This window comes from Echeneis naucrates, chromosome 4, assembly GCF_900963305.1.
Source record: "Echeneis naucrates chromosome 4, fEcheNa1.1, whole genome shotgun sequence".
In the NCBI taxonomy this organism is placed as follows: Eukaryota; Metazoa; Chordata; class Actinopteri; order Carangiformes; family Echeneidae; genus Echeneis; species Echeneis naucrates.
The window spans coordinates 21,303,389-21,330,282 of NC_042514.1; the positions used below are offsets into that span (position 1 = coordinate 21,303,389).

A 26,894-nucleotide genomic window follows, 5' to 3' on the forward strand; every position below is an offset into this window, starting at 1 on the left:
TTTTTATTTTTTTCAACTCAAGAAAACGTTGTCTTGTTCCAGCACAAAGACCAATTATTTTTGTAGTAAAAAATCTGACCCCGCGAAACCTGCTCATGTTCGTTATTTTGCTCAGCTGTAACACCAACATCCAGGAGTCTATGAGCAGAGAGAGGGGCATCAATGAGTCTGTTTCTCTAAACCGTGTTCAAGCTCCACTGAGGTTTCTGTGGCTGTGTGTGTGTGTGTGTGTGATGGAGTGAAAGTGGGGAGTTGCATTGATGAAATTCACCTCTGACATTCTTAGTTTATCTTATCTGGTATGTCTGCGGACAAGTGAACCCTTTAAGGGCTGGATTTTTGACACCAACATTTCAAAAAGCTGTGATTGGAAAGTTTGTGAAAATACAGGCCTCATGTAAATACGAAAAATATTGAGTATAACTCGAAGTCCATGAAGGGATTAATTTCCCACCTACACAATAATCAGTCAGGGTCCAGGTGCTCCAGGCCTCATATCCTCCTGATTACCTCTCTGATCACCGCCCTGCTGTTTATGGATGCAAACAAAGTTAGTGTCCATGTTGTGTTTTTGTCAACAGTGCGGACGTGAACCCAGAGCACCACATCTTGATCTTGGAGTCTCTGATTGCAACAGGAGGTCTGGTGGAGATGCAGGCTGCACCAGGTAGGATGATACACTAAGACGCACCACATGGAGACTCTTCACTTCTGCCCGTTCTCTCGTGGCTTGGATTCTCCTGAAACATCATACCTCACATGCACGGCTCAAACTTTCTGCTGCAGTTTGTTTCTCACACTGAAAACATGACGTTCTCCCTGCCCTCCCTACTGCACCACAAACTGCTGCTGAAAACACACGTTTGGTTTGTGAAAAATGTGGAAAACACTAACTTTTTTTTTGCTCTGGTAAATTGAGCATGAAGTGTGACACAACAGCATTAACTCTGTCCTCTTTTAGTTCACTTCACAGAGATACTAAACATAGCAGGCTTTTTTTACATTCCTGTTTTACAGCAGATGGTAAGCCTAAGTAAGTGTGACAGGTCTGGCTTAGTGTATATGGACTGTTAAATGTACACTTTTAGTAAATCCTCAGACCTCAGCATCAGTTTTCCTGAAGCTTAAAAAAATCTCCATCCTTTGTTAGACCATGAGGTTTTGAGTCGGAGGAGATTTTAGTTTAGTTTAGCTTTTTTTTTTTTTTTAAGTCTTTTTCTTTTAGATAACTCACTTCCAAAGGAAAAGTAAACGCTTTTATAGAGTTTGAAAGACATTTGTGTCAGTGAACAATAAAAGCACCACGATCCTTCAAATGTTCACCGAGAGATCCTGCCAAAGATCTTTCATTTCATGAAGGTCATTTTGTGAATTTAAAATCCCTGGTTCTCCCTTCACCACCTCATGGACATGAGCAGACTGCTGCCGCTTGTTTTGTTGTTGGGTTTTGGTTCGGGGTTTTTTTTTTTTTTTTACAAACAGGAGCTTTAACCTCCATATGAGTCTTTGGTCATCATCTGCTGAAATAAAAATCAGGCTCTATGAGTATGAAGGAGAGGTCATACAGCAGGTGTGTGGCTGATTGTGCGTCTGCTGAGGTCATTGTGTGAGGGTCAATTCTTGTGTGTGTGTGTATAAATGTCAGTAGGGCAGTGTGTGCAGTGATACTGGTCTGTGGAGGGCCACAGTGTTAAGGCCAGGGTCGGCACATTGGTTGTAGTAGTGATTATGGCGGCTGCTCAGGGTTATGTTTCCTTTACATGGAGCAGTGGTGCTCACTCAGAGGTGATATTGGAAAATGTCGCTGGACTGGTGAGCAGATGATAGTCCAATTTACGGTTGACACATGACCAGACAAGGACACAACCAGGACAACATCAGTGTCATCCAACACTGGATGAGAAAGCGGCTTCTTATTCTTTCATTAATACATCCAGAGAATGGTTCAAATTAAAAATAGTTTTTATGTTGAGCTGGAGGAGGCGCAATCTGATATAATCAGATGTTTATCCGGCCAGAGAAGGAAGCGAACAACACCACTGATGCTCTGTACTCTCATCTGATTGGGTGGTACAGTCTGTCAGACAGACAAATCTGTCCCCTGCTTTTGGGTCCATTTTCCTCTAAATGGGAGCATTTATAGAAAATAAACATCATGTTGTTTGAAAACTGTATTTCACCTCCCTCTATGGTCTACCGTAATATTAATATCCACTGTATTGTTTGTTTACACACAGGTTTGTTTGGGGCAATGTGTTATGGTTGTAATATATTTGTTTACAACCTCAGGTGACATGTTTCCTGCAGCCTGCGATCGTGAACCTGCCCTTCTGCCTTGAGCTTCATGCACTCAGATTCAACCAATGATGTCTGGATTTGAACTGTTTGCCCTGAAATCCAGAAAGTTGTGATTTTTTTAATTTTTTTTGGGTTTTCAGCAACGTTTGCATGTGAGCATGTGTGTGTGTGTGTGTGTGTGTGTGTGTGTGACAGGATGACTGTATGTGACTGAGGTTCTCTTCTCTTTCCAGAGAGAGAGAGAGATTGTCCTGCTAAAATCTGGAGGTCAGGTTCATGTGTGAACATTTTCTTCCCCCCAGCCACCCTTCCAGGCTGCATTAGTGGAGGTCAAAGGTCACCACAGTGCCTGTTGGCGATATGTTAACCCCTTAGAAAAGGCATGTGGGGGTGTGTGTGTGTGTGTGTGTATGTGTTCACGCCCCTTGACCTCAAAGGAGTGCTGATCTCCCAACTTGCTCTCCAAATGGTGTCTTAATATATGACCACTTCTACTCCAGCTCAGCATTGCTGCACTGTGTGTGTGTGTGTGTGTGTGTGTGTGTGTGCGCGCATGCATGCAATTTGCCTATGAAGCATTGCCTCGTGCAGCCGCTGTCAATCCCAACGCCAAAATCAGAAGGGGGGAAAAAGCTAGTGTTGTAAAACTTCCAAACACACCCATTGAAATTCTTGCCCTGTGTCTCTGCTTTTGTGATGAGCTGTTTTCCTTCTCAGACACACAAATTGTGCCCGCAGCTTGGCAGGACACACAATAATACACTCAAACACACTGTCATTTTCTCCACACATTCTTTCTGCTCTCTGCTGCCTTTTACTTTGCTGCTCACATACCAATGAGGGTTCGATGGTAAACACATCATCAGTCCTCATCATAATCTTTCACCTTTAGACTGTGTGGATGGTGCTGGTTTGCCACCAACTCACATTTGTATTACCATCATGTTAGTGCTCATCTCTCTACACCAACGCTTCTACTGGCTCTTGTGGGTTATGTCACAGCAAGAGTGTCTCAAGAGAGTCTCATTCAGAGTTCCAGCTTGTACAGCCAAAGTCTGAATCCTGCATTTTTCTGACCACAGAGTGAGCAGAAGCTGGTTTCACTTCATTGTGTTGACAGAATAAAGACAAAAAGAGATGGACTTTAAGATATTTAGAGCATTACAATCTGATTTTACATCATTACTACCGAACCACTCATCAGATAAACATAGAAACTTTTTGTTCCCTGACCTACAATCTTCTATTAGAGAGTCTGTACTGAGTGCCACGCATAATTAGCTGAGGTTGAGGTGATTGTGAAGGGGGAGACAGGATGACATTTTAAAAATAAGAACTATATTTTCAAGTCCCTCTAAAAAGAGAAATGAATGGAAATGGAACAGACAATATATAATGTTTTGTATCTATGTATAAAGCAATGAAGGAAAATCACATCTGGAACCTGCCCTACAGCAAGAAGGTTGAGGGTTCAGATGAGTTTGCATGTTCTCCCCATGCCTGCATGGGTTTCCTCCCACTGTCCAGAGACATCATGTTTGGGTTTACTGGTGACTCTAAATTGTCTGTAGGTCTGAGTGTGAGTGTGAGTGGTTGTTGGTCTCTGTTTGTCTCTGTGTGTTGGCCCTGTGATGGACTGGTGACCTGTCCAGGGTGACCCCGCCCTCACCCAGAGTGAGCTGGGATTGGCTCCAGCACCCCCAGTGACCTGGAAACAGATAAGCGAACAAGATTAATGAATTAATTTCTTCCTGCTGGAGTAGAGTCAGGACATGAATTAACTTTTAAACAAACACACACCAGCATATGTAAATATGTGCAGGGCATTATGGTTGTGTAACTTAGTTCAGGTCAAGTAAGAGCTCATCTTTTAGCGGCTGTATTTATTAGTATTCGGCAGGTTAGAAGGTCTGTCCCAATCATGCACACACACAACCCTCCATCCACTCCCCATTTTTACCTCCTTTGAATTAAACGATCACAGATCATGAAAGGCATCTGCTCCCTCCTCTAAAGAAGGCCACTCAGTCCTCCACAGCGGGCTGATGGCCCACTTCAGCTTGAGATCAATGTGTTGTTGAGGATGTGACACAGACAGACGAAGGACAATGGAGCTCTGACCGACCAAGACAACATCAAGGTCCTGACTGCATAAACCTTCATCCTACTTCATATCTCAATAGCACACTGACAAGTTGACTAGAAAATATTAACATCAACATGTATTGCTTTTGGTTTTTGTTTGGAGTTCAGATTTCCAATCTAACTCCTTCGACTCTCTCTTGTTCAGCCTAATGTTTGGTCAGAGGTCACAATACAGCAGGAGATGAAGGTAATGGCCTTTGAAATGACTTTGTTAGCTGGATACAGGGAGACATGTGACCTAGTCAGTCCCAATGAGAGGTGAGAAGGTGAAGGTGAGGGTCATTCATTCATTCATTGATTCTTCTTCTACCGTTTATCCGTTTCTGGGTCGCGGAGGGGGTCAATCCCCAGCTCACATTGGGTGAGGGCAGGGTTCACCCTGGACAGGCCACCAGTCCATCAGGGCCACCACACAGAGACAGACAGAGACCAACAACCACTCACACTCAGACCTACGCACAATTTAGAGTCACCAATTAACCAAAAGATGATGTCTTTGGACGGTGGGAGGAAACCCACACAGGCATGGGGCTGCAGAGCTGCAGATAGTAACCACAATGAGCTGGACACACGTTTGTTGGTCCGCCGTGACATATCTCTATAACTATGTGATTGATTTAACATAATATTTGGCGCACAAGTTCATGATCCCCAGATGATGAACTGCCACGGTACCATGGTGTCTTTGTCGTGAAAATTTTCATCATGAAATTCAGTGCAGATGTTCATATAACTTTGATGAGCAGTGAGTCAGACTCCATCCATTTATTATTATGGAACTGATGTGAAAACATATATCCCTCTGGGACAATAAAGCCTGTTCTAGTCTATTTGAAGGATGGGTTAGGTTTGGACTGATCAACAATAGGTTGAGTTATGACCAAAAACCCATAAAACAAAAAAAGCCATCAGTGTTTTGGCCAAGCTAGGAGCACACTGATCAGAAAACCAAGGAATCAGGACATAACTTGTATTTAATGTGTAAACCTTTGAGTCCATTATTTCATTCAGACTTTCCTCATGGTACTGAAGTGCCATTTAGAGGGTTAAAATCCAGCAGTGTAGTCCCCTTCCCCCGACGCAGTCTTATCCTTCAGCTCAGTCTCTATTGGAGGATTATCTTATAATACTCATCATCCAGCACACTGCTCTCTGGTTGAGTTGTTTTATGATGCATTCTGGGAAGTAGCTCTCCCCTGGTTAATGTCCAAATTCTGCTGTAATGTGCTCATGTAAAGCTTGAATTAACACCAAACAGCCCCTGGCTCCCATGTTTATCCCCCTCATATGTAATTTTAAGGCTCATAAGGGACAGAGGCTTCACTTCTTGTCATATACTGCCCCCTTAGCCTTCCTCCCTCCATAATATAGTGAAAGTGTTAAAGGTCTCAGTCCACAGAGAAGTGCTCAGAGTCTGGATTAAGAAACTGACCATGGGACTGTGTTCTGAGACTTTGTGACATCACAATGAAGCAGTCAGTACCCATGCCCCCCCCAAACTGGAGCCAATCCCCGCTCACATTGGATGAGGGCGGGATACGCCCTGGACAAGTCACCAACGCAGGGGCAACAAAGTGACAAACAGAGACGAACAACCGCTCACGCTCACGCTCAGATCTACGAACAATTTACAATCAATTGCCTCAGTGAGGCGTTATTGTGGGGCAGCCATGCTAACCCATGCTACCCCGATGTAAAGCATGCCATCAATAATGCAGTGAACGTCTGACATTATATATAACTATATATAACATCCGAAGTTCTGATGATAAACATAAAGTAAAAATGAAACATCTGATTCTCCCATGTATCAATTAAAAAAGCTTGTTTTTGCTTCAGCTCAGTGGGTCAGTGTGTGTGTGTGCAAACACACACGCACACACACAAACACACACACCACAATCAGGCCTTCCTCTGCATTTACTTGTGATAAGCAGATGTGTAGTTTCCACCAGCTGTGTGTGAGACATTTGCGGTGCTGAAGGGCAAAGACTGTAAGGCGGATGGATTGGTGAGCAGACGTGAATACCAATGTGCTGCCTCCTGTGTGCGTCTGTGTCTGCCACCACCCCTTTCTCTCTCTGCTTCAATCTCTTTGTTCAGCTTCTTCTCTCACGTCACCTAATTGGGGCCGAGCCATCGGCCGCCATCCTCCCCGACATGTGGCGTCAGCCCTCCGGAGTAAGGGAGGGCTAAAACATGGAAGCCATGGTGTCGCTGTTAGGTAATCACCACCTCTGAGTGTGGGCATTGTAAAATCGTGTACCTTCCAGTTTCCTTCCAGCAACCCTTCATCAATCGATGTGCAGCGGCGTGGCAAAAAACTAAACAAAACACACAACCCAAATTTTGTCTTTGTACACAGAGACCCAGTTAATGGTGTGTCATCCACCGTCAGGTCCAGGCTAACAACAGAAACAAACAAACAAATGCGTCAGATTGACTGGAATTATAATGGAGCCTGTTGGAGAAATGCATCCAGAGTTGACTGCTGTTCACCAATGGGGATGATTCATGTTTCATTCCATTTACTGCAAACAGTTGACAGCGATGGCCTTCGTCTTTGGCATTTTGAATATATATTCACAGCCAAAAAATCAGAAATCATCATTACAGATATTTTTTGGGACCAACTGATGAACATCAGTAAATTAATTGATACATTTATTGGTCTTTGAATTACTGCGAACAGATACCTGGTCGTGGTTCTAAGAAGAAGTCTATATCCTACTTTGAGGTTTTCAGGTGTTGCATGTTTTCGAGACATCTTTGGCGAAAAAGTGAATGGTGAACATGGAGTGATGGTATCAGCGTGTGTCTGTGTGCGTATGTGGTGTATATTTGCTTCCTTAAAACTTTTCTTCCTCCACCTTCCACTGGGGAGATGTTGTTTTTCGGCAGTAATAATTCTGTTTTTAAATCAGACCTACTGTTTTCTCCTCCTGACTCAGCCCGATGTGCATAACTAATGACTTGGTTTTCTTTACCTCTGGGCAGCTCTGGGAACAGCTGGTCACAGAGTGGGCTGATCAGTATGCGCAAAGCACTTCATCTTGCCTTGTATTTTGTTGAATTTCAGTTCAACAAATTAGGTGGAATTGGGTGGATTGGAGCAGCTTTTGGCCTTGGATGGCTTTGTGAATTCAGCCTCAGGAGCTTCATGACCCCAGATGACGTAAATTCGGCCTCTGTTAGGGGAGCTACTGTAGGTGACCAATTGTTTTTGCCAAGTTTCAGGGAAAAAAACTGACAGGATAGCATCTGGGGAGAAGTAGGTGGTAGTAAAGCCCCCCCCCTCCTTTTTATCTCCCTCGCAGCCTTTGGGGTTCACTATACTGCAAAAGAGTCTGCCCATGATAAAATGAATTTGTTTACATCATCAGTTGTTCTTCAGCATGCGAAGACACTTTGCTGACACAAACTCAGTGGATAATGGCAGTACGGCTAACACCTCAGCAACAAAGCTCAGGTCACGAAAAGCTGGTGCCTCTGTAAATTTGCTATCTAGGAGCCGCAAATCAACAGTACTTTTATCCCAGATTTTGTCACAAAAAAGCTTTTTTTTTCCTCTGAAAATCAGATCCTACATTTACTATCAGTAGAAAATGGGGAAAAAACGGCTCCTTTATCCTTTAAGATTACATGTTTTTGTATCTTCAAACTCAATTTGACTAAATTACTTGGATATTTTTTTCTTTTCTTTTCTTTTTTTTTTTTTTTTTTTTTGTATCCTGACTTTGCACCCGACCTGTTTTATGTGTTTTATGGGCTCAACGAGTTATGGCAACACACTTTAACAGCTAATCTGTAGCAAGCTGCCCTGCCAGCCTGCAGTGCTCTGCTTGCTCAACCACACGGAAAGTTATAGAGCCCCATTATGATGCTCTATCAAGCCCCTCATATTGCTTGAAGGTCAAGGGCACTTTATATGAAAGATGTGAAATCTGCCTGATATTATAAGGACTGAGATGGATAAAAAAAAAAGAGAGAGGGCCATTTCCTTCCTTTCCTTCCTCAGGTTCCACTATAAAGAGACAATTTCACCTTTCCTTTCATGCTGGGAGGTTTATATGTGGCTTGGGAGCAGTAATTGGTGCCCGACAGGCCGATCTTTGAGGCGGTAGATCAACAGGTGACGGTAATCTGCTGGATCTCATGGTACACATACATTTGGCCACATACCTGCTGAGGCTGCACGCGCACACACACACACACACACACACACACACACACACACACACACACACACACACATTAATGCAAGCTGCATGCTCTGATGTGTTTGTGGTGCCTTTGTGATTCAAGAATAATGAGTTTTGAATTCTCGAAAGAATAATAAAAATCTCTCTCCTTCTTTTTGACTCAAACAAAGAAAAATACTAATTTTATTTAGGAGAGTTTTATAAGCTAATATAAACAGTGGCTCTTTAACTGGTTCCTTACTGATGGAAAATATTCACCGTACCATAAAGTCTCCCACATATAGTGGAATATTATATGATATACGTGGTTTAATGACACTGTGACTCTCATACAAGTGACGTTGGGAAGGTGCAATGTTTTGACAGGCATCCCTCCACGACACAGGTGACGTCATTCAAACTATATTTGAAGCTATTTATGATCAAGATGAAAGAGGATCAAAGTCTGTCCGTCCAGTTACTATCAGTTACTTCTTACATGTTGAGCTGTTTGTTCTCAAGGCTTTACTGACCTCTAAAATCAACCTTGAGATTGTATGGCCCTTTAACATCTACCATTAGACTGTATGGACCTTCAAAATCTACCTTTACAGGAGTTATGGCAACACAACCTGTGCAAAACCAGGACTGACAATAAGTGACAAATGAAGGAAGGATCTTACAGGTTGATTGGCAGCAAAGAGCTGTAATATGATGCATATATATAATACATAAGGTAACACAAGGTTTGATGCCAATAAGATGGAGAGACACTGTGTTTTGTATGAAGTGTTATTTTTTAATACTGGACCGAGTCTGTTAGGGATTGTAGAAATTAAGAGCTGTTAACCTATTGCGACCATGGTTTCAAAATACAGCTAAAATTTTGTCGAAATTTGCTTATTTTTTTCACAGAAGCTCTTTTTTTCTTTCTTACAAAAAACTTTCTGATGCAACGGGGCATAAGGTCGATGTAAAAATCAGTCAACGAATGTGTCAGAGCAGCGAAATGAGGAGCCTGAAAGAGTGGGTTTCAGCCGGGTCATCAGTGTTTGTGCCCGACAGGCTGCTCTGACCTCATCCCTGGCGTTGGCTCAAACCCTGCAGCTAACAGCAGATGTCCTCTCTCTCTCTCTCTCTCTCCCTATCTTCTCTGCTCTCCTTCCTCCATCCATCCCTTCATTTCCTGGTGCTCTTCTTCATCTTCCCGCCTCATTGAGGTGAATGTGTTTCTGCTTCAACGCCTCTCCAGCACATGAACGCCGCACTTCCTTGCCTGGCTCTCAGTCAATGGCCTCGCTGTGCTGTGATGCCTCATCAGGACGGCTAAGAGCGGCTGATTTGTTCCCAGTGCCACATCAAGCTCATTGTACACTTTTGATTTCTGACTTTCAGGCTAATTTCATTAACTGACTCAACCCAACTCGCTCAACCTAAAGGTATTCCCCTTGATGCCCTCACACAGACACACGCACATATTAATGGAGAGCAGATTTAAGGGGGCTAAAGTAGTTTTCTGCTTTAGAAGAAACTAAAACTTTGTCTAAAAGTAAAGAGATGATCAGCAAAAGCTGTGTCTATAGCCTTGGGATATTAGAAGCCAAAACTAAAAGAACATTACAGCCAAGTGTCATTGTTTTTCAGGGCGTCTTGAAAGAATCACACCAACAGATTTGTCTGTCAGCTGGTTATTATGATGTCATCATTAGGTTTTGTTGATAGGCAACTCCCAGCGGTCATATTGTTGAAGTGAGAAAGTCCATGTCAGGCAGTGATTGGCTGTGCTGTGTTCGGTTCCCATGTGACAAAAGCAGTTTGTGTCGTATAATGCTCCGTGACCTTTGTTGTTGTTAGTGTAATCATGACAACGGAGATCCTCAGATGATGAGGATTAATTTTACCCTGCTTTTATCCTCAAATATAGCAGCACATTGTTCCTCAGGATCAATCTGATGCCAAGGATATCTACCTCCAGAAGATGATTTTAATTAAATTACTAGCCAAGTTTTTGTATCAGGCACTTTGTTTCTTCATCGAATACATAAGTAATCCTTTGATAATGAAACTAGCATATTTCCACCATCAGGCCACCATCAGGCTTAACTTTCAAAGTAAAAAGAATGTATCTTGAAAAGATTTCATCTGAATCTTTTCAAATCTTTTCAAACTCAGAGCAGAATTTTGTGACGTTAGAACATGAGAACACTGGTCAGAACATGAACAGTTTTTTTTCTTGATACTACATGTATGTCTTTTTGGGCACAGTCAGTTAGTATGTCCTGCTCTACACAGGATGTGCTTTTGTGCATATTCCTTGAAGACACCCTCACTCACTCACTTATTTTCCTTACCGTAAGGGTTAAGGGGGGGTGCTGGCACCAATCCCAGCCAACTTTGTGCCAGAAGGAAACCTATGTAGGCAAGGAGAGAACATGCAAACTCCACACAGAAAAGCCCCAAGCCGAGGAACCAAACCCACAACAGCGAGGCAACAGTCTAACCGTTATGCCTTCATGCTTACTTGCGGACATTTCTTGCATTGAGCACAGGTCAGACTCATCTTTTTGGTGGGACGAACCTGGCCCCTGCCACATTACCTGCCTGGTTTGTATGATTCGAGATGTTGGGGTTCCTCACCAGGGCAAGTGAAGGGCATGTGAAAATGCGATTTTTTCAGGTGCTTCCTCAGGGGATTTTCCTGTGTAAACCTGCATATTTCAGACAAAACTGGACTGTGCATCACATGCTGCCCAAACCTTGAAGCTTTATTTGGCAGGTTTGCTCAGCAGATATTGTCGGCCAATATCAGCCCATGAAAAGCATTCAGTGAAAATCAGCACGAGAAGTATCAAAGTTCCCTTGCGAATTACACTTTCCCTGTCCCTTTGTCATGTACCAACTCAAAAGTATCAGTTCTGCACCTGCAGGTGTTGGGATGTGCGGTGTTACACACAGCTAAAACAGCTTGAGGTCAAACTAACCCCAGAGGAACACCGATATGTGCGAATGTCTACAACAAATGGAAAAAGTATCATCATGATAATTTCATGCTAAATCAGTTGTTCCCCTCAAATTGCAAAAAAGTCATGTAATATGAAGCAAAAAAAAAAAAATAAATAATAGAGTGGAGGACTCGGCCCTGTAAAACCTGCATCACTGAATCTGTGAGGTGTTACTTTTTCCCTTGTCAGCTGATAATAAACATAAAAATGTTCCAGGCTGGACCAACACCAGAGACCAAAACAATGAAAACATCTTAGACCACAAAGAACTTTCAAACTTTCAAATGTCAGTGGAGGTGTGCTGATATTTGTGGTTTCATCATCATCTGTTGGATCATCAGTTCGACCAGGAGGCGGCGGAGCAGCAGTTCGAAGGAAGTCCTGCTTCTTAATGTGTTTCTTCTTCACTGGTTCCAGACAGGTTGCAGTCTTTGGATGTCAACAAAGAGTCACAGGGTCACTATTTTAGTTTCAATCTGCAGATGGCATCAATTTTTTATGTTAAGCGCAGCTGGCAGCCCACACTATTCCTGAATTTATTTTTTATTCAGGAAGAGCAGTGAAGGAATAAAAAATGGGTGTGATAGTGAAGAAAAGGTCAGTTTTCACCTGAGAACACGAGCACCAGGCCAGAAAAACGTTGTTCTCATTGTCTTGCCGCACATTTTATCGACACCTTTAGTGCCGATATCTCCTACTGAATTGTACTTGAGTCAAAAGTTTAAGAACTTTTCTAATGATTGAGGCTGAAAATTGACTGAAGCAGCTGCCGTGGAGTCTCTGAGGTAGTTGGCTTTCATCTCAGAGATTCACAGCAAGGCTATTTAATAAATGATGAGGCAGCCAATGACTATGGCCAGGCCTCCTTATAGAGATAATCCATATCTGATCTTATATTAACACACACACTCACACAGTCTTTGTCTTCTTCTTCTGCTCTTCTATTCACATGTTGTTTTACGGCTCATGGCGCATTGTTTGACGCCTGACTCCTCCCAGCTGCTCATGTACTTTTGTTTGACAAACACAAAATACAAAACATCATGCCCAAATAATTTATAATAGTTACAGAGGAACTGAAAAATAAAACAGAGACAGTAAATTAAAATTATAATCTTCTAATTCTTATGTAATCCTGATTAACATTCAAATGATTTGCATTGTGATGAAGTCAAAGTCAAAAACAGTTTTTACAGTCAATACTTTGTTACTGGTTTTTCATCTTCAACCTTCTGCCTTAAAAATTCATTCTATATCATGACCATCAAGACACAACTCCAATGATAATTCAGATGGCATTGAAATGGGAAACTGTTCCTCCTTCTTCCTTGATTTATTAGCTCCGTTAACCCTTTCCTAATGAATTTACAGTCTCAGGCTTTAGCTTCAAGCCTTCACAATGATGTTAATTTTTGAAATGATGCTCCCATTTAAAGGGAAGGAGACCAGAAAGGAGGCGATGGATTAGGGGCCGGGGGGCTATTGTGTGACTGACAGGCTGTACCCCACTCAGAAGAGAATACAGAGGAGGTCAGGCCCACCTTCTTTTCTGTATTCCGTTTCATGTGGTTTCATAGGAAGACAAGATGACCAGAGGACATAATTACAAACTGGATGCTCTAAAGTGTCACTGTGGATTTTACAGCACCAACACTTGTTCAGCAACTTACAGGGTCCACTCAGAAACACACAACATAAGTCAGCTGCACCACAAATGAATCTGAAGCTGTGTGAGCATTGATGTGATAATGGGAACTGATGACAATGAAGATCATGAGTGATGAGTGTGAGGAGGACAATTGTGCCGATGATGCGGAGTACAATGAAGAGTATAGGGTGAGTGATTGGCTGTGTTTGATGAAAACCCAAAGATCTCTCATTATGTGTCATAATTGGCAGCAGCTCTGTGTTCACATATGATTAATTACTCTAAATGAGGATTAGAAGTCTGCAATTACTCAGTGATATCACAAGGACCGAGTCCTGATTATAAGGGTTAATTATCGTGACCTGCCTGTGGTCTGTGTGTGTGTGTGTGTGTGTGTGTGTGTTACAAACTAGGCCTTTTCTTATTCAGGATCTACGTTCCCCTTTTTCCTCAATGTCAATTAGATGCCCGTTCATTCTTTGTAAATGTCATTTAGAAATGTCATATCTTAAAATAATCAAATGAACACAGCTGGACTCATCTGTGTCCCTGCTTAACACTCGCTTCAGAAATTAGTTAAAACATAAAATATGCACTCAATCCGGGCATAGATTTCTTCTGTAGGACAACCTTGTGCTTCTTCAACGGGGAGAGCTGATGAACATCTCATACTCTCCCACGCTCTCTCTCACTGGTTTATTCTCTCATGAAGGTTCATTGTGTCAGAAAAGCAGGAAAGAACATTTAACAGAGATTATTTTCTTAAAACTCAACACTTACATCTCCTGTATCTTCTGTAAGTATGTAACTACTCATGGTTATTATGATAATAGTGCTGTCTTGGTTAGGTTCAGGAAAAAATGCTGATTGTTGTTGAAAGAAAGTAGACAGCCTCTGTTATCATGCATTGCATTAAAAACAACAAATGGTCATGGTTAACAGAAACAAGAGAAACTGATGCTGTCACATGAGAACCGAATCATGTCCTCATGTGTTACACAGCAGGAAACTTGCTGGACTTCCTTCACTTTTACCATAAATTTCACATCTAATATAAATGACACTACATTTTGGCTCATTAATGTTTGTATTTACACAACAGCCATAAAACAGGACTTGTGCGTGTGTGTGTGTGTGTTTGCTGTGTGTTGGTGTGAGCCCACCCACCTTAAAAATGTCACGAGTTGAGAAAAAACAACAACCCAAACCTAATTACTGTTCCCAGTACAAGACTTTGTCTGAAATAATCAGAGTGAGATGATGGAGGACAGAAATATATTAGACATAATGGATCATGGAAATTACTTTCATCATTGTTATTATTATTGTTATCCCTGAATCTAATTCATCCTAATTTACTGCCCTCCAGTGGTGTCGAGGGGGGTCGTGACTGAAAGCTAGCTGGATTTTCAGCTGTTGTATCGTTAGTTTCTGTCTTATTGGTCGAAGTGACCATATCCTCATGAACAGAGACAGCTCCTTCCAGGATAAAAGGTTGCAAAGGTTGTGAGATTGCAGAGCATAACCCCCAAAGAGTTAGCGCATTCATTTGCAGTAAGCAGTGTAGACATGAGCGTCAGTAAATAAATTCTACAACTCCTCCAGGCACAGTTGGCTGCTTGGTTCCGCTCACCGCCTGCTGCTGATTCTCGTTGAAAGAAGGTAAACTGATGAGCCAGTAACAGTTTCCTGTTGTAAATATGCAAAAATGTTATCACAACATTTTTATAAAAATAAATATAAAAAAAAAACCTACTTATTGAAAGCGGTGAAATGTCTGTTGATGTCTACATCTAATGTGTGAGAGCAGTTTCACAGGATGTGAAAGGTCAGATCAGAGTGTGTGTGTCTGTGTGCATGTGTGAGTGCACAAATAGCTTCCCTTATTCTGTTTTCAAAGTACTGGGGGGGTGTGTGTGTGTGTGTGTGTGTGTGTGTGTGTGAGAGAGAGAGAGAGAGAGTGTGTCTTCCAGTTTCTAACCCAGCCGTCCCTCCCTGCCAGATCAGTCCTGCTGCTAATGATGCTGTCAAAGTGGAATGTGGAGCAAAAAAAAAAATTTTCTGCTTCTTTGCACGCACATAGACACTCAATAAAGACTGTTTGTTGTAATAGAGGAGAGATAGAAAACAAGAAAAAACTAATAAATGCGTATTAAATCGTTCTTATTTTCTGGATAAAAACTCTGTAAACCAGAACAACCAATGAAATGCTGAAGATGGAAAGTTCCTCACATGTTTTTGGGTTGTTTTTCAGCTGATCTTGAAGTTTCTATCGTCATCAGATCAGGAGTTCTGCGCATTCTTTCACACAGTAATGATGAAAAATCAGCTCCAAAGCCTCTAATGCTCGAAATATCTTACTGTCCATGTCTCTCTGACTTTATTTTGTCAACACAATAAACTCAGACCAATTTCTCAATATAAGATCAGAAAAATACAGGATTGATCCCGGAGACTTTGGATGTGCACGTGGCCAACAGCTAGGACTCTGAATGAGACACTCTCGGAGCATCCGATGCAAAGAAATGGCTCTAGACACTGCTATTGGAGGAAGAGAATCAATGGATGAACACAGGTAAGTAAAGCAGCAACGTTCAAAGAGTCAAACTGATCCAGATCTGAAGTGATTGTCAGACGCAACAAATCGGGGCTGTTAGAAAGAGCTGATTCTCCAATTTTGCAGTGTTTTGCCAAAGACAACTGAAACTAATCACAAAACCTCAAACAGTTGACTCTGTCGCACCACAAATGCTTTCTGCTGCAATTGAGAATACACAAGAGTCATTCACTTAAAAGCATCACTGGGATCGCTAACTGTCTTGTGATCACTGAATTAAAAATGTAATCCCTGATAAAAGTAATCAGATTAATGTGATCCCCCTTGACATTGAGCTCTTATAGACTGGCTCTGCTTGGACGTCTGTTTTAAAACTGCGGTTCAAGAAGTTCGCCTGCCAAAACTCTGGAAGTAAGACCAACTGTAATTTGTGAAATTAAACAAAAACTTTGGGGGAACTGCCCTTTAAACATTTACAGAACCCTGACTACACAGCCAAACAACCAAACAGATTCCCTCTCTCGCTCTCTCCCTGCCCACATGTTCATGTTTTCACAGCAGCTGCTGACAAATTGACATGATCCTGGGAATTTTCCCCACATGGAAAACCAAAATTTTTTGGTTTTATTTTGGAGCTCTGTGCAGGGCGAGGTCGGCCTAGGAAAAAGAGGGAGCATGCTGTCCCTGTCAGTCTCTCCCTCGTTCTCTCAGTCTCTTGTTCTTTGTGGTGGCAGCTTTTCCCAGGCTTGGCTGAACTGACGTATTGGCAACATTTAACACACACACATAAGAAATAGCACATCAGGATGAACAGTGTAGGAGACTGCGGCTCTGGAAAACAGACTCAGAGGACGTAAATCCTGTCTTCTTGTCTCTATGTGGATGTCCCTGCTCCTGTTTTACTGGGGTCTCCCAGGTCAACATTCATGTCTACATCACAACTCAGCTCACTGACAACGTGACAGCTGAGACACTTGCCAGCTTTTTGTTGAATTTTCAGTCACAATCAGCAGAGACACCCAGGTACAAAAATAAATCAGGTCCAGTTTCATATCCACTGACCAAAGACCACGTGGAGGTCTACCTTTAGTCCTTTTGGATCTTTAAACCTTTAGTTCAAATGGACCTTTAACACATTTAGACTGGCCGGAGCTTTAACAGACCTTATGGACCTTGTTTATCGACTCAAAGGTGTGAAACATTTTTATCAAACACAAGAAGAAGAACGGCTTTCCGCTAAACTTCCCTCGCTCTATCCTCCAAAAGTGACTCCGGACTGATGGACACAGCAGATATGTAGAACTGGACTGAAGCCCAAAATGAGAGGAGTTTGGTCACACCTGCTCTGAAAAGTCTGTGCGTCTGAATATCCTGAGCTGAAATGAGTAAACACATCCATCCTGATCAGATTCTCACTCTGAGCCTTTCGTGCTGTAATTCATTCAGCTCCATCTGGAAACGCTCTGGCGCGCTCCCCGCGATGATTGAAAGAGGATTTGTTTTTAAAAAAGAAAAGTTTAAAGAGGAATTTCTTCACTTTAAAGCTTAGAAACCACCATCTAATCTTGTTGAGGAGTGTTCATTTTTTTGCACCCACACAATCATCGTCATCGTCCGCCTCCAAAATCAGCTCCCCTGCTGTTTTCTGATCCATTTTGAGCCGACCCCTGATCTCTCCTCTCCTCGTATCATTGTGCGAGCGAGTGCTGTGGCTGTTTGATATGCAGCAGGCAGTAGTGTGCTCTGTGTGGCAGCTACAACTTAGATTACCACTAATTGCAACCAGAAGGGCCAGCATGAATTTACAAGCTTCATTTGTATTCTGGCGAGATCAGAATTTGTGATGGGCTGGATTCTGGCCCATTGCTTTGTTGTGTGATCTGATGCTGAAGAAATTAAAAATTTGGTAACTGAAATGCCTCATTACATGACTGAAGACGGCAGTCTGTCTACCTCTGAGACCAACAAAGGTTAAAGTTCAGCTCATTGTGTCTTTTTTTTTTCTCCCTAGAGGGGTGGAACTCAGCCAATGCTCACCTTTGAAATGAAAGAGGAAATCTTTCACAGAATTTCTCTGCAGTCAAAGACTCAAAGGAAAGAAAAGACCACCACTTGGATGATGCATAAAATATACAACACTAATAACTTCCACCTTGTAACACAAGGTCGAGTAGTTCAGTTCTAAAGGATCCAATATAATTTATTTAGTATTTGCCCTGATTAGTCGTGATGTAATGAGTTTAAATTTTAAATGTATCCAATATTTTCATCAAATGTCCGCTAAAGTGCTAAGCATGAAATGTTAAATGTTACAGCTGCTGGAGGTCAGGATGTGTTCAATGTGTTAGGATGCTAACGCTGAGTGTGGTCTTACTTGGCCAGACCAGATCCTTCGTTCTCAGTGCAGTGGGCCAGTTTTTAACCTCTGGTCTGAAACTATCCTAATATGTATAGTTTATTAGCTACAGGGAGAGAAGAGTTGGCTTTCATCACAAACCATGGATTTCAGAGATGAACTTGTAGCTCGTGGCACAATTCGGAGTGAGGGGAGTTTCGTTCCAGGGGGGTGGAGGGGTTGACGGTGGGACATCCAAAGCCTCTTCAGTCCATCCAGCAGGTAGAAAAGATCCTTTCAGAGAAGCACAGTCTTTCAGGCTGCCCTCTGGCAGACACCCACACACCAGCATGTCCTTTTTCAGTCTGCACACATGAATATGCAACATGTGTAGCATTTATTCTTTTCCCACGGATTCACCCCACTTTGTCTTTCTTTCTCTTTTCCCTCAAAGAGAAAAAGGAAAAATGTCAACACACACTTGTCACACATACAGTGACGGGACACATCTGAGTCCGTCAGGTCACTGTGTTGCCAAAATGTTTCGCTCAGTTTCAGAGTAGCTGCTTCTCATTCACAAGCTCTGCTCTCATGGTTTTAATTTTACATGACCGTTTTGTGAACATGAAGACGACTCTGTGCTGGTTCTGGATACAGCAAACACTGTGATGTGTGTCGGAAATGTTTATTTAATTCAAATTAGAAAGCAGGAGAAAAAAATACATTTTGGTTCTTACGGCTGGTTGTCTTTTTGTCGTGCGCTGTTTCGTCAGTTCTTCACTCCAGTCTTATCACAGGAGTGCGATAATTCTGTATTTCTGTTTTGGTTGTCAGATGCGGTCTGTCCTTGTTTATTAGTTTGTTGTTGTAAGTCCACTCAGGTTCAGCACTCTGAAGCTGCGTCCACATTGGGGCCACATCTTTCAGAGAATGAGGACCTTGAATGCTGAAACCAAGCTGAGACATTCTGATCTATGGAGGGTTTCCACTTTGCAACACCGGCTATATTAGCCCTGGTTGTTGCATATTTGCTCTGTCACTTAGCAACCTGGACAACAAAAAATGTCTTTTTCTGGTATTGTTTCTTGGCTGCCTTTGAAAGACGCCACTGGTTTTCAAATGCAGCCGCTGAAATGGGACACAGTTTTAAAACACATCATCAGAAGTCAAGCCCCTGAAACCTTTAGAAACTGCTGGACCCGTTTAAGTTAGAGAAGTCCACGTTAACAGTATTTTTGGTTTTTGAACCTCAAGTCATTTATTTGTTGAATCCAGAGTATATTTTTCCTCCGTTTAACTTTTCCATAAATCTCTTTTGCTTTTCGGCAGCAACCCTCTTTCCATCACCTGTCTTTAACATGTGCTGGTGACACTACAGGAGGTTGAAGGAAGCCAGATAGTGAATGAGCACACACACAGAGTCATTAGTCTGCTACACTCACCGGCTGAAGTTTATTTAAATACCGTATGAAATTCTTTTTCACACCCATTTTCTGACCTAAATACATTAACCAGATACAAAATGGTAATCACAAATAATCCAGGCCACGGCTGAGGACACCTGCATTGTCCACCAACCTAAAAACACCAAACCAAAGGACAGTTTTAATACAGAAACTGACGAGTGTTTTTTGATCTCTATGTCTGCGGTTAAAGGTCAACAATGTAATGCTCATTCGTAGAATTGTTAAATATTGACACAAAAGTCACATTATTTGTTGTCAAGAGAGAAGAGAAAGAGAAATGAAAGAAAGAGGAAAAAAAAAGTCACAAAAGAAGTCACTGAGTCATGTCGCTAAGTCAGCATCACTGGAAAGGCAGCTCACCTAACAAATACATATAGGATAAATAGTTAGATACATGTAAAGGCAGAGACGTGGCATTTTTCGTCAACAAAATGTTTTTGTTGAACATTTATTCATGTATTTAATTATTCAAAAATAGATCGCGAGAGCGAGTGAGATTTTGAATCCTTACATAACGGCTTTGCACTGCTAGATCAGATCAATAACAACAAATCCTTTCTTTCGATTATATCCTTGGAGCCCCCCAAATTCCCCCCGAATTTGAAAAAAGAGTGGGAGACCTTGAAACCTTCGCCGACACTTACGATCAGAGGACCCAAACAAGAGGAAGAAGGCCGACTCCTCCACAGACACGCAGGATCTCATAACCACTCAGTTTACTCCATCAGGAGACCTCGAAGTGAGCCTGGAGTTCTCACCTCGGTAGATCAATGACTTAAAAAGCAATAATGCTGAGCTTCGAGCTAATGTCTCGTCCATTACAGCAGAGGTGGACCAGCTCAAAAATTTCTTGTTAGGATCCTTCCTTTTGCTTTGTTTTTCCTCTGTTTCCTGTTGGTTGTATTCTGTCTCCTTGGCGTTGCCTGTGTCCCTGTTCCTGCGGTCCTGTCTCTTTGGTGTCGCCTGTGTCCCTGTTCCTGCGGTCCTGTCTGCTTGGTGTCGCCTGTGTCCCTGTTCCTGCGGTCCTGTCTCCTTGGTGTCGCCTGTGTCCCTCTTCCTGCGGTCCTGTCTGCTTGGTGTCGCCTGTGTCCCTGTTCCTGCGGTCCTGTCTCCTTGGTGTCGCCTGTGTCCCTGTTCCTGCGGTCCTGTCTCCTTGGTGTCGCCTGTGTCCCTCTTCCTGCGGTCCTGTCTCCTTGGTGTCGCCTGTGTCCCTGTTCCTGCGGTCCTGTCTCCTTGGTGTTGCCTGTGTCCCTCTTCCTGCGGTCCTGTCTCCTTGGTGTCGCCTGTGTCCCTCTTCCTGCGGTCCTGTCTCCTTGGTGTCGCCTGTGTCCCTGTTCCTGCGGTCCTGTCTCCTTGGTGTTGCCTGTGTCCCTCTTCCTGCGGTCCTGTCTCCTTGGTGTCGCCTGTGTCCCTCTTCCTGTGGTCCTGTCTCCTTGGTGTTGCCTGTGTCCCTCTTCCTGCGGTCCTGTCTCCTTGGTGTCGCCTGTGTCCCTGGCTTGTTTCCTGCTTTTCTTTTTATACTTTTGCTGTTTTACTCTTATCTTCTCCCAGTGTTTTTTTTTATTTCTCTGTATCTTTCTCTTGCCCCTTCCCAGTGCAGTAATTTTGATTTTACTTTTTAGAATATATTTTTGCTATTAAAATTCCAATTTGGTTCTGTCCTTGACATACAGTCCAGGAGTATGTGGGACAGTTTGATATTCTCAGGAATCCCTGAGAGCTTCCCAGACAATCCAAAACCCAGATTAAGAACTTTATGTGTGCTCTCAAACCTCCAATGGAGACTGTCAACAATATTACCTTCCATTGCAGCCACCGACCCAGAGCGTGAGGAGGAAACCGTCCCCGGCAAAAAGTAAAGAGCACTGCGCTCAAAGCAGACAAACTGTACATCGATGGTCAGCTGTTCCAGGGCACCAATATCACCCCCTGGCTTTTTTTAAGGGATAAGCACTAGGAAAATATCACCTTCGCCCAAAAAGTTCATTTATGTCACGTCTATCCAGTCTCTCACCTTGTCACTCTCCCCCTGCTTTTGTTTCCTATTTCCTCCTCTATCTACCCATCCCCCCCGATACACAGGCAAATACTTTGTTTTCAAAAGCCTTTGCAGTTTATCTTACACATTGTAATTAATACAAACTGCAACATTCTTTTAAACAAATAAATGTAATCTGCAATAAACTTCAAGAAACAAACTATAACCTCTTTTGGAATAAAAAATAATTAATAAAATAACAAATCACCTTAACAAGGTAATTATTTTCAGTGTCCTTTTTTTTTCAAACTATGTAACAGTATTCAATATTGCTGTCAATATTTTTCAAAAATGTACTCTCTGTGCAAAAAAATGTATTTTAAAACATGAACAACTCCCTGAGAAGAAAAAAAAACAAAAGATTTGTTGGTCTGGCAATGGTACTGTTGGACAGAGGAATAGCGATAAACTTACTGGCTGCTGTGTCATCAAGTATAGTTGAAAGCATGTCCATAGCACAACGAAGGATTAATTCTTCAGCTATTGCGTGTGGCATTTTACATTTTGCCAGTTGGATAGGCAAATTTATACAAAGTGAGTTGGGCATTTGTGGGCACAGATGCAGCTTTGGTAAAGCGACACTGTTGAGAACGGCAGTTTGAGTTTTTTGTTTGACTTGCCTTTGTGCTCTGGGTGTGTTGTTTCCAAGTGGCGCCTTAGCTTGTTTGAGTTCAAACTGTCACAGGCTAGTATTTTGAGACACACAAACACCATGGTCTCTCCTCATTACCCACCTGTTACACAGGTGAGGCCAAAGGCGAGATATGTCTCTTCATGTGTTCTCCTCTTTGCCTTACCTTGCTTTGGGAGCACATCTGGTGACGGTTCAGTCTCTGCTTTACGTTTCTGTGGGAGCCCCGTCAAAAAGTTGTCTATGTTTTTCTCACAGTGTGTGCGTTTACACGCACAAATTACTGGCTTAGTCATTAAGACAATTCGATTTTCTCATTCATTGAGCCCTGTATGCCGCGCCCCCCAGTGATGGCTCTGTGCCCCCCACTCTGAGAGCCACTGAACTCTTGAACTGAAATCTTGGAATGTTCATGGCATCCGCTCACCGGAAAAAAAAGGAAAATGACATTGGACTACATCTCAAAATTGAAAGCAGATATCTTCCTCATTCAAGAAATACATTTACTAGATACAGAAGAGAAATCTCTTATAGATCCAAATTTTAACCAAATCTTTTCCTCCTGTTACAGTAGTATACAAAGAGTCTCCATTTTGGTTCATCAGAGATTACTTTTTACAATAACATGTATGATCTAGATCAGATCTAGAATACAATACACGATTATCCTGGCAGCAAATTTTAATAAATTGTAAACAATTGTGAATATCTATCTATCTGACTTTGCAGTCATCCCAACAACAATCATTGGAGGGGACTTTAAGACTATGTTCAACTGGATCAGTTGTAAATCCTTACTTCACAGATCACACGCCTATTTCCACTCTCTCAGGCTCTGCTCACCTGTGCAGCATTTCTGGTCAATTGCAACGCAGAAACTTTCCTCCATCTTATACTCCAGAATCCCACTAACTCCAAATTTTTGCCTCATTGGTAATGTGACGACAACCAACTTACCGAACCATCGATCCCAATTTCTTCTCATAGCTCAAGCAATCGCTAAGAAAAACAATCCTTGTTAACTGGAAAAATAAACAGTCTCTGTTGAACCTCCTTGCCGTTCCTCCTTTCTGATGTTACCATAACTCTACATCCTGTGTCTCTGGCATGCTAGGGCGGGGGGGGGGGCATGGTTTAGGCGGGGTCTTTATGCATCCAGGGGCAGAGAATGGGGGGGGTTGGCAGTGCCTTTCAACGGCAGGCCTGTGTTGGTTCTTGGTGGCTGGCATCCTCCTGCCAGATTCCTTGGAACCCCTACCCCGACTGCGGGCCCCTGGACCCCCTTGCTAGGCACAGGTCCTTCACTTGCCTACCTCCTAAATTAACATCAGCTCATCACTCTTCATTAACAACTTTGCCCTATATAGTTTCTCACAGGCTCATTTACGCACACAATACACATAAAACATAAGATTTTCATGCACCACACTTTTGGGGATGGACTGAATATCTCTGAATATCTTTTTATGGAGCTCAATGTGAAATTGGGCCAGGTTTTGGAAAAACCCACCTGAGACAGGACATGAGTCCAAGGTCATTGAGAGTTTCTATTTCAAATGTTGCTGTTGGACATTGAAAAAGCCACTTCACAAATTTTAAAGAAACATGAAAGACTTTGAAGTTACACTCAGCAAATTCAAAAATGTTCTAAAATAGATGGACTGAACGCTATTTGCATTCAACCACAGACTTTTAAAGATGCACAGTAACTACGGTGGAAACAAACAGAAGATAAAAATGGGACTTCTCCATGGTAATGTTACATCAGCAAAGCATTATGGGCTAAAAGAAACCACACACTGACAGCAAACTGGCGTTGTAAACTGACTTTATCATCACTCTCTCTCTCTCTTTTTTTCAATAAAACCTTCAAATGTGAGATCAAAATGTTCTTCAGCTTCTTCCACAACTAAATAAATATTGTACTGTGAGATGAAGGTGACGAGGTTTGACTGCAAACACTGAGTCCGTATGACGACTGCTTTCACACATACGCTACATACACAGACAGACAGTCTTTGCAGACTGAGGAACTGAAGCACGCAAAGCAGAGCTGTGCTACCTCATATCTCTGCAGTGTTTGGTCTGTCACACAGTCCCTCTGAGCTCACACACACACACACACACACACTCTCATAGTGCTGCCCTGTTGCGTGACAGAGTCTGGCATGTTTCAGTTCTCTCACTAGAGTAGTTCACTCATTCCAGGAAAAGCCTCCATCGTCTGCTGTCTCTTCTTCTCTGCTCTTACACTCTTTACCTCTTTTCATCCAGCCTGCTCTACCTTTACTCTGCTCCGTCTTTTCTTCTCCTCTCCCCATCCTTTATGAGAGATGCCCAGCATTCCTGACAGCTCTGAGATCCTCATTGGCCAGGGGGAGAGTCAGGGGAGCTTATGGCAAAGGCAACGTCTCTGTAAACCATAGTGCGTGTGCGCGTGTGTGTTGGAAGGATGTTGGGGTCTTTAAAGCACTTCTGAACATGTATTTTTTTTGTTTGGAGTTTTATCTCCAACAGAGAGTAAGGTTGATATAATGTTTGTGTGTGTGTGTGTGTGTGTGTGTGTGTGTGCATATGTGTGCACTCAGGGGGCAATGGGGATTGCGTGCTCTCCTCAGCTCCTTGTCACGCTACCCCTCCCTCTCATCCCGCTCTTGCCAAACAGGCCGATAGCTCCTGACATGGCTCTTTGCGTTACATAGGATGTGCATTGATCAGCTGAGCCTGTGTGCATGGCACTGTAAACAGCAAATAAACAACGAGACACGAGGACAGGTCAATGAAGCTGAATGGAGCTGATCCTTCTCCCTCATTCCTCTTCTGCTCTGCGTTTTTTTCCCTTGAAGCTGTAGCAAGTCCAAGATTCATGAGCAGGAAGGAACAGAAATGGCAGCAACGCATAGAAAAGTTTGACAATGATCAAACCTGCTTGTATGTCCCAAGTCTCTGGGATCAATCCTGTATTTTTCTGATCTCAGAAAGAAGCTGGTCTTAGTTTCTTGTGTTGACGAAATAAGGAGATATGGACAAAAAGAAATTTAGAACAATAGAGGTTTTGCTGATTTTCCATCATTACTGCTCAAAACAGTGAGCAGAACTCCTGGCCAGATTGTGTGGTTTTGAAAGTTTAAAGTCCAGAATCCACTCAGCACTAGTCCTTTGCTGCCTTTACTGTGTTTAACTGTTTAAAACTGACTAAGACAGCAGTTGTTTCTTATTCTCTGCTTCACATCACTGGCCTACTTCCTGGTATTTCAAGGCAGCCGTGTGACAGTGTATTCATCCCACTGTTTTATTGACAGATTTGCAGCGTATTTATAAAATCCACCATATCTGACTCTATTTCTATGTCATTTCCGTCATTGCCTCTGGCGTCTTCACAGTCCTAGCAGCGTCTGTAACGACGGAGACAGACTGTCCATGTTTGACCAAATCAAAAGACAAAGCTAAAGACCAAAAAAAGGGCGGGAAAGTAGATCCCATGAAGAGACAATGAATAAAAAATGTGATGGAGGAACTGCGCGTGCATGAAAATCCTTCTAAAAGACGGAGACAGCAGCCTTATGTCAAGAATCTCATAAACAAGAATGTTTCTCAATATATAAAGTCTCCATCCGTGTGTTTGCTTAAACACACACTAGGTGTTCACTGCACACTGCTCCCTCTCTTGGGAAAACACAGAGCAAGTGGGAATTTTCCACTTTGGAAATTTAAACTGTTGGATGTTTTCCACTCCCTCTCTCTTTTTCTCACTCTTGTACCCACTGATGCTTCCTGCAGGTTTAATGCATTTACACACGCGCAAACACACACACACACACACACACACAATTACTTGAATTAATAAACCTGCCTCTCTCATTTTGGACTTATGCTCTCTCTGAATCCTTCTAATGCACTTTAACCTAAGCTCAGTTTTGTAACGACATCTAAGCTCCCACTGCGCTAACGCAGACCCCTGCTTTTACATGCACTTTCATTCACTTTACATTACTAAAAGCATCAGCTCAATAGGAATCGGTGTGTCTGCTGTGTTTTCCACCCCTATAAGCTCTGTCGGCTTTTAGCTATGTCAGCTGTGTGTGTGTTAGGTTCTTTGTAGGTACATTATATACACTATGGTGTGAGTGCATCATGCATGAGTGTAAACAGAGGGGGAGTGAGAGGCAGAGATCAGTATAGGTCACTGGGTATGGCTTAGCATTGCTGTATGGTTTTAGTTGCAGCACAGGGCTGCAGAGATGCCATGCTAAGCTGATTAAATGTTCACAGTTGGGGTCAAGTCCGGCAGCCACTCAGCGTCCCCCCGCTGACCCACAGCCAGCGCTGAAAGCTTTTTGTGGTCGGACTGGATGGCCAGTCAGAATAAGACTTTCAGTTAATCATTTATTTCCTGTGCTCTCTTAGTAATAGATGGAGAGTGTTCACATGTGTGTACAAATGTGGTGACACATTAAAGGAAAGAGTTGCGGCTTCAGTGCTGCCATTCTTCCAAAAGGGATTCCATTCGGTTGGTGTTTGGATAATGGAGGACAAAACATGTCAGCTCATTATAGGCAGCACATTCATTAGACCTGGAAGTTCTGATGGCTG

General features: G+C 42.6%; 1 protein-coding gene across 1 annotated transcript in view; it reads left to right on the forward strand.

Moving 5' to 3' along the window:
• The first annotated feature begins 609 nt into the window (after positions 1–609).
• The window catches only part of pik3r3b (phosphoinositide-3-kinase, regulatory subunit 3b (gamma)), an 85,058-nt gene continuing 58,773 nt past the window's right edge, over positions 610–26,894 (forward strand). The window contains exon 1 of the mRNA XM_029499498.1: positions 610–667. Within this exon, the coding sequence (XP_029355358.1) occupies positions 652–667 (16 nt within the window). The 5' untranslated portion in view covers positions 610–651. The remainder of the gene's footprint in view (positions 668–26,894) is intronic.